Source organism: Sorex fumeus, unplaced genomic scaffold (genome assembly GCF_029834395.1).
Source record: "Sorex fumeus unplaced genomic scaffold, SorFum_2.1 ptg000007l, whole genome shotgun sequence".
In the NCBI taxonomy this organism is placed as follows: domain Eukaryota; kingdom Metazoa; phylum Chordata; class Mammalia; order Eulipotyphla; family Soricidae; genus Sorex; species Sorex fumeus.
The window spans coordinates 4080692-4090035 of NW_026606064.1; the positions used below are offsets into that span (position 1 = coordinate 4080692).

At 34.1% G+C, this 9344-nt stretch overlaps 1 protein-coding gene across 1 annotated transcript; it reads left to right on the forward strand.

Annotated features, from left to right (window-relative positions):
- The first annotated feature begins 4895 nt into the window (after positions 1 to 4895).
- On the forward strand, positions 4896 to 5828 carry LOC130016647 (olfactory receptor 10A7-like). The gene has a single exon (XM_056107374.1). The coding sequence runs from the start codon at positions 4896 to 4898 to the stop codon at positions 5826 to 5828; it is 933 nt and encodes a 310-aa protein (XP_055963349.1).
- Positions 5829 to 9344: the final 3516 nt, after the last annotated feature.

Genomic DNA, 9344 nt, shown 5'->3' on the forward strand with positions numbered 1-9344 from the left:
CTCATCTTTAAAATTAATGCTTATTTGGATTTGTGAAGATGGTTTATTTTCACCAAAGAACATAGAATCATTGTCTTGTTATAAAGAATTTTACTATATGTCAATTAATATCATTTTTGGATACTGCTTTTCAAAGAAAATGTTTTATTCTGAGGTTGGAGGGAGAAGGTGGTTTCTTTGCTTTTACTAAACATCAAAGCTAAAATTAAATATTGTCATATTTTTCCAACATAACATTCTTTTGATTTTAGGGGTTGAGTGTCTCTAAAAATATGCTTTACATGCACTATAGTTTCCTTCCCATTTCCTCCATAGATTATAAAAACCGGATCCTAAATATTTGTTCAATATGGTTCATGAAACACACTAACTGGTAAGGGATCAATAGTGCAATTGAAGCAGTGTAAGTGGTGTATTTGCAATCATTCCTTTTCCAGCATAATTTTCATACCACAGAGATTCATTAGAAAAATATGTTTGACCTTACTGATGGCTCTTCTTACTGTTCTTCCTAACTTAAGTGAAGAACAGTTTTCTTTGATGCTATCTTTATGTTAAATTGCTTTTAAACTTTTTAGTACTTAAATTAATATTTTTTACAATAAACTTTGTGATTGATGAATGGATACAGAATGAAAGGTTTTCTCAAATTTTGACAATACTACACATGCACAGGGATTGCCAGAATTTGTATAAGCTCTCAATGACTTAACAGTGTTGCATCAAATATTTCCAGTATTGTCAGGACTTCCAAAGAACCAACAGTCCTTCTACTTGTAGGACCGAAATATATCTGTACAAGGTTGGATTAACCTGTAATTTACATATTGTTGTTAGGTATAATTTATGAAATTATGAATATTTATCCTATACTATGATAAAAGTAAGGTAAACTAATCATTAGGATAAGATTGCATTAAATAGTGATATAATCCTCTCTTATTGTAGTATGAAAATGAGTATTATAGAATATTAAGACCAAATACAAGTGCTAAAATCAAAATTCAGCTGTTTTTCTTTAGAATTGATGCTAATTTCAACACTATAATGCTTTGAAAATATACTTGTAAAATGAAGTTTTAATAAGGGATATCATCACTGATATTTTTAAAATGTATAGAAATACGAAATTCAATCACATATTGCACAAAATGGTGCAGTCATTTATACAAGTGATTTGAATCAAATTTTATAAAGTTCACCTTTGAAAATCCTGAATTTATAAAGGAATACTATACTATTCTAGCTTGGTTTAAAATATATACCCTACGTCTTCTTGTAACCTACAGAACAGAAAAATGAGACATTTTTCAACATCATAAAATTCCTGACATACTGAGTCTATATGATCCCCAAATAGTCAGCCTTGGTAAAGTATGAATTATTTTACATTGTACTTTCTTACCATCAAGTCACATTTATCTTATTTTTTAAAAAAATAATTAAAAGGCTTTATGAAGCATTAGCAGAGAGAAACTATTATTAAATTAATATGACTATATACTTGGGATAAAAACAGAGCTAAGGTACGGATGAATTTATTTTTAATCTGAAGAAAAAACACAGAAGACCAGAAATAGGGCTTATTTCAGTTTTATCAGAAATAATTAGAAATTATTATATGCTAGGGATGAAAAAAGCATAAATAGACATGTTAGAATCTCTACAAACCCAAAATTTGTTGGAGAGACAGACTGAAAAATTTTCAATCACACACTCACACAGAGAAGTACAAGAATTCTAAGTTTAAAGGATGATTATGTCTAACAGAGAAAACTCACTCATTGGTAAATGAAATTAGTGTAAGTTTCAAAGGGGACACCAAGAATTCCTAATATTTAAAATATTGCTTTGGAGTTTGACATATTTGTGTTAGAGGAGGATTTGATCACAGTAACTTTTTGCCTTATAAGGAAAAGTAGAGAGGATACAGTTAAGTAAAAGATGGCTTGCTCTACTGAAATGTTTAGTAGAATCAATGGATGATTGCAGAACACTCAGGATTTTTTGTAACCATGTGTGGAATTTGATGGGTTTGCTTCATTTTCTGTATGCTTATTTATAAAAACTTAAATTCATTTTATTTACCTTTATGATAGAGATGTGAGTTTGTACGTTCTTATAGGAGAAGAAACTTCTATATACCAGGAAAGCTGATTACAGAATGGTTTTATAGAATGACTATGAAACTGGTTACAGAACAGTTTTTATTTTTTTCTAACCATAAGGTGACCAAAAGTACTTTGAAAAATGTCATTTGGAAGAAGTCAAGAAATATTTTATTGAGTCTTCAAATTATAAAATATTATTTAGATGTTAAACCTAAACTTTTATACTTTTTGTAGAAACACAATTATATATATACATACATTCCTAGGGAAGCAATTTATTTTTGGTGTGGTTTTACTGGTATAGACTCATAAGAGTGTGTCATAACTGCTCTCATATATGTATGTATATCTATCTATCTATCTATCTATCTATCTATCTATCTATCTATCTGTCAATTTGGTATTTTCCCAGTATATTTTGGTCAATTCACTGGTGTCTTAAAGGTTTAGATCTGTCATTTGGGGTGCATTGGTGAGGAGTACCAGAAATTCCTGTCCTTCATTCTTGTCAGGGATAGCAAAAATCTTTTTTTTTAAATTTAGTTTTTATTTTTTCAATGAATCACTGTGAGGTACAGTTACAGACTTACAAACTTTCATGCTTATGTTCCAGTCATACAATGATTGACTACCCATCCCTCCACCAGTGCCTGTTCTCCACCACCAATGTTCTCAGTATCCCAGTATCCCTCCCCCCACATCTTTGCCCCCATCCCCCGCCCCATCTCTGTGGCAGGCACATTCCATTTTCCTCTCTCTCTCTCCTGTAGGGTGTTGTGGTATGCAATGCAGGTATTAAGTGGCCATCATGTTCGGTCTATAGTCTACTTTCAGCATGCATCTCCCATCTTGAGAAGACTCTCCAAGCACCCTTTACTTCGTGATCCCTTCTCTATCTGAACTGCCTTTCCCCCCAGCATGTGAAGCTGGCTTCCAAGCCGTAATCACAAAAATCTTAATGGTAACATATATAATCTGTAATGTTGATATGTTGAATACTGATACAAATGTACAACTATTTTTTAGCTACTTTGCATGTATGATCTTATTTACCTCATTTATAATCTCTATGAAGATGCTATTATTGCCGATATGCCAACATGAGGAGAGTTAGAAATGGGTTGACAGCATGACCTTGTGCAAGACCTCTCAGTTGGCAAGTGATGGAACCAGGTAATTCCAACTCTCAAGTAACTAATCCTGTATATCTGAGTATTACTCATGTTTATTCATGACATGTCTTATCTCGCTATGATTTGAGAAGTCCACTGGGGATGTCATTTCTCATACTTATAGTCACTCTTGAAAATTGTATAAACATTTATTTAGAGTATAACATTCTAAACACTGTCTGGAAGACCTGGACAGGAACAGTGTAATTTATCCAACTCACTGACTTTCTTGCAAAACTGAAGCAAGATTGTGACTTCTCTTCTTTCTCTCTATTTTTGGCCATCCTAACTTTATCTATGGATTTTGTATTCTAGAAAATGTGGTCTAAAGATTCACTGGATTATTTAATTAAAATGCCCTGATATAAATCAAAATAGAAGGAAGCTTAAAATGATCTGCATTTTATTTGCACTGCTGTGTTTTAAATGACCACCAAATTCCCATTTATTATTTCTTAACTGCCTTCTTTAAAAAGATTTCTTACCCTTGCAGGAATCACTATTTTCCTTTATGAGAACATTTCACCAATTTTATGCTTGGAGAAATCATCATAAGTCTCTGTTGTGTGAACAAGAGTATTCTCAGAATTTGGTAGATAATCAAAAAAGCATTTTTGAAAAGTAAAGGAATAAAAAGATTTTTTCAAAGGAAGAAAATAAAAGAAGAAATTATACCAATCATAAATAAAGCAGAATAAATGATAGATGAAAAACACAGTTCCTAGTTATTATAATTATGCCTTCATCCATGACTCTTGTTCCACTTCCTTCTAAATCACTGCTTTTAATTTGCAAGAAGACAATCAACCAACAAAACACAATGACCACGTGAATAACCTAAATGTGGATACTAGGTGGTTATTATGGAGTTCTCAATGAATAGCTCCAACAACTTTAACTTGTCTGGCACATTTACAGTAATGTTTCTCTAAAGTCGTTTTTGCTAATGAATGAATCTAAGATCTATGTAATATCACTGCATTTAATTAATTTTCTTAATAGTGTTATTGATCACAATTATTGTTTGTAGATTGTTACATGAATATATCGTCTCATTTTTTATATAATTCTTTAATTTAAATGGTAGACATTTGGTTCTGTCATTTTAATTTTGTACATAATGAAATCATCCATTTCCTCATGGTATGAAGGTGAAGAAAAAGAAGAATGCAAATTTAGTGTGAACCATGACTGTTTAGGTTTTTCCTTTGGTTGTTGTTGTTGATGTCCAAGTCTTTTTATCACAGAAAGATTACCCTAGGATGATTCAGAAGAAACAAGTCACCGCTCTTGTACTAGATTCATACAGGACACATGAAGCAGTTCCTTTTACTCTTTTTTGAGATGCTCATTTTATGTGATGCCCTGTTGTCAGGTACAGGACAAAACCATAACTAGCTCCTTTTTAAGAGGCTAGGATGAAGTCATTCTTTAAAGAAAAAAATATGGCTTAAAAAGATTACGAACATATATAACACTATGAGAAAAAACCCAAAATTATTAGCTTGATTTTTAAAGAAGATTCCCTCCCTGGACTGTGGTATATGGGGCATTTGATTTTTATCTTCAGGTGAGTGCACTGTCATTTGAGAAGCACATGGCTTGAAAAAAAATGGATATGACAAAACCCAATTCCACTGTGACTGAATTTGTGTTCCTGGGGCTATCATCTCAGCCAAGGACACGGCTCATTCTTTTTATTATGTTCCTGTTCTTTTATTTACTAACGGTGGCTGGGAATATTATTATTATCACTGTTATCCAGATAGAGCCTCGTCTTCAAACTCCCATGTATTTCTTCCTTACTAATTTATCCTTCCTGGATATCTGCTATACTTCCACTAATGTCCCACAAATGCTGTACAATTTGGTGGGGAAAAAAACCATCCCATTTTCCAGCTGTGCTACACAGATGTATTTCTCCCTCTCCTTTGGTATGATTGAGTGTGTTCTCCTGGGTGTCATGGCTTATGACAGGTATGTAGCCATTTGCCATCCCCTCCATTACACTGTTATTATGGACAGAAGCACCTGTGTGCATTTGGCAGCTGTTTCTTGGGCCAGTAGCTTCCTCAGTTCTATGGTTATCAACGTCCTCACCTTGACTTTGCCTTACTGTGGACCCAATGTCCTGAATCACTTTTTTTGTGAGGTACCTTCTGTTCTGAGATTGGCTTGCACAGATACCTCATTCACAGAGATGGTCGTTTTTATCTTCAGTATCATCATTGTCTTCATTCCTTTTCTTCTTATTGTCATTTCTTATGCCCGAATCCTTCTATCAGTGCTCAGGATGCGGTCTGCCTCAGGGAGGTATAAAGCACTGTCCACCTGTGCTTCCCATTTGACAGTGGTGGCCTTATTCTATGGAACTGCTATCTTCATGTACATGAGACCTCAGTCAAAGTCCTCAAGGGCTGGGGGCAAGATCATTGCTGTGTTCTATACTGTGATCACTCCCATGCTCAACCCCTTGATCTATAGCCTAAGGAACCAGGATGTGAAAGGAGCAATAAGGAGAGCCATTACAAAACAGAGGACATGACAGCTATTGATGGACCTCGAGGTTGACTCATAATCAGAAATCACTGATTTTTGAATTTGAAGTGGGAGCACAAAAACAATTTCATCTCTTTATATCTGCCTATCCATTTATAATAGTCACAGAAAAACAAATGGCACCTAAATACAGCTGCCAATTCAATACCAAATATCTCTAATAAAGGACAAACAAGAGACTTATAATATAAATCAACCCAATAGTTAGTTGTGACTACTATTTCCTTGTGTCACAAAAAGTCTTTCTTTAAAATTGCTCTAACTGAAATTATTTGTTTGAAATTAAATCAGGAAAGCGAGACAGTTTACTGCTGCAAGAAGGATCTAGAGAATTTGTTAGACAGAAACATTTTGGGTGGGAATTTGGGCCACCCCAGTGGTGCTCAGGGATTACTCATGGCTCTTCACTCAGAAATTACTCATGGCAGTACTCAGGGGAACATATGGATGTCAAGGATTGAACCTGGGTTGGACAAGTATAGGCAATATCCTTACCAAATTTACTATTACTTCAGCCCCAGAATTCTTAAATTCTAACTCAATATAGAATTTCGAGTGAAGAATTCTTGTATGAAACATTTATACCTATCTTAATCTTGCAGTTTCTAAGAACACAGATTCCTTCATTATTTAATTGGTGGCCCACATCTTTCATACAAGACTGCTTTGTAATAAATCTCTCAAAATAGAATTTGATTAAAATTTTATCATAATGGCACCCTCCTCCCAATTCATTGTTATTGTATTGCGCTTTTGCAATGGATCAATAAATCTTTAGCTAAATCTGGATTCATTTATTACATGTTATTGAGCTACTATAGAACATTGTATTAAGTGAAATAAAACTATTCTTTATATTTTTATAAGCATAAAATTTAAAATATAAAACATGTGTAATTTTATTGATAAAAATCATGATAAATACAATAAAGGCAATAATTTTTAAGAGGAGTGGCAGATCTTTTGAGGGAGAAACCTATTAATAGGATGAATAAAAATATTGGAAGGGGAAGTAGATTAATGATTGAGAAGAGAATGTTGGTGGCAGGTTGTAAACAGAATTATGGAGGTAAGAGGGAGTTAGTTTCAACAGAGAGAGTAAAGGAAACTGGTGAGATAGTATCAGGCAGTGTTGCTCAGGAGGCAGCGTCTGTCAGACCATGTAAGGTAAATTTTACTGTACCAAAGATGATAATATGTACACAGAAAATTATGTGCACATATTACAGTCAAATTCCTGTCCTTTGACTCTTTTAAGTGGTTAATATCTTTGAAAAGGGATTACTATTTGAGTGAAAAGAATAGTGGTCTATAATTTAATAGACTAGTCACATTAAAATTTAGCTTGTATTATATGTATTTATCTAGAGATAAACTTTTCTAAAATTATTTTTTCCACTTGCTTATTTTAGAGCATAACAACAAGCATTGAATTCAGATTTATTGAACTTCAGATTTATTGAGCAACCAAAAATGCATCCTTTACTTTTACTTAAATATAAAGGTTTTATATACACATACATATATTCACTAATCAGACATTTTTGATAGACTAGGTGGAGTATGATCACAATTTAAAGTGGAGAAAAAAAAGAGGAACTTGTGATACAGAGATAAACTTGATGATAGTATGCTAAGTGAAATGATTCAGAAGAGAAAAATTCTTGATAATCTCAGGTACGTGTAGAATTATGAAAACCAATGCAAATTAAGAAAATCTCTAGCAATTGAGACAAAAAGTTCAAAGATAATTAATTAGTTAGTGGGCCATAGCCAGCAGTGCAACAGAGGTACTTGTGACTGTGCTTTGAATTGTTCCTAGCAGTAGCAGGTGTTATACTAAGGTCAACTTCATTCAAGACTAGAGTTTTAGCCTGTGTCCTCTCTCTCCAGGTCTACATCTCGTTCACAATTAAATGATAGTGGACTGGATAACATGCAGAAAGGAATTATAGCCTCTGTTCATTAGCCACATCATGCCAGGGCTAGTAGAACTATTCCTCAAGAAGGAACAAAAACTATAGTAAAAATTATGAATGAAGACCCTTGGCATCCAAGGAAAAGACTGGGGATCCTTGATTAAAAGAGAAAGGAAAATTTCATCAGGGAATTTTGGGAGGTAGTACAACATAGAACAACTAATCCTGTTAAAATGTCATTATAGCCCTATTAATCATCACAGAGATTGATTCTGTTGTCTGTTTCTTAGGCTCTCACGGATCGAGGGTATTTTTTTTTCAAAACTGCAAGAATATCAACATATCCTTGATGCTCAAATTGTGATGCTCACCATTTTGAAGAGTAGACAGAGAAATCAAAGGAATTCAGTGACTGAAACTTACAGGCGAAAAAAGGTTTCATCCATGTTCATATGCTTTGTTAGGAGCAGACCTGCCTCCATTTCTTTTTCTTTTCTTTTTTTTTTTTGGCTTTTTGGGTCACACCTGGCGATGCACAGGGGTTACTCCTGGCTCTGCACTCAGGAATCACCCCTGGCGGTGCTCAGGGGACCATATGGGATGCTGGAATAGAACTGGGTTGGCCACGTGCAAGGCAAACGCCCTACCCGCTGTGCTATCACTCCAGCCCCGAGACCTGCCTCCATTTCTTAAATCTTTGACTTTACATAGATCCTGGTTTTGTTGGTGGTGGCAGCAGTTCTAGAGAAATAAAACAGTAGCCAAAGCAGCACATATAATGCCTGAGCCATGTGCTGACTATGCCCATGTGTTGCTGCAGAGCACATGTGCTATCTGGGCATATGTGTCACCTGCATCTCCCCTCTTGAGATGTGGACTTTCATACTTCTATATCTAATGTTGGGATGTGTACTGGGAGATACTTCTCCACTCTGCAGTAGCCCACATTTTTTCTTGAGCACGTCCTCTCTCTCTCTCTTCTCTCTCTCTCTCTCTCTCTAATGCACAAAACAGAAATAAAACCTGCTTTAACTTAAAAAACAAAGTAACCAAGACAAAAATCAACTTTCTGTTACCAAGTTTGCACCTTAAGTGTTTTGTACAGTTACAATCTGGCATGTACCTTGAGTTCATTGTTTTTATTCCTAAATATGTGAACAATAAATTTTGAAATTATTAATTTGGTATCTAACCCCAATCCTCATGTATTTAACTTAATTTCCTCTGACTTCTTTCAGATTAGAGAAAATTTCAACATCTGAGCTTTCTTTTCTTATGACCCTAGCCAAAAAATATGCTTCAGAGTATTGTCAATTTCTCTTTCAAGTTCTATCTGTTTTTAAGTGAGGCAAGAAGCCAATTTTAACTAAAAATGTAATGCATATTCTTTTTAAAATATTAATCTATGCTTCCTTCAGATCATATATTGTAGGATTATAGAACACCCTACATAAATTAAAGTTCACTGAGTAAGCTAGGTACTATTTATTGTAAATTTACTTGCATTTGATATGTCCTGGTCCCATCCTTCTATCACTGTCATATACCTGTGATGATACTAGATAAACATCTTTAAATAATTA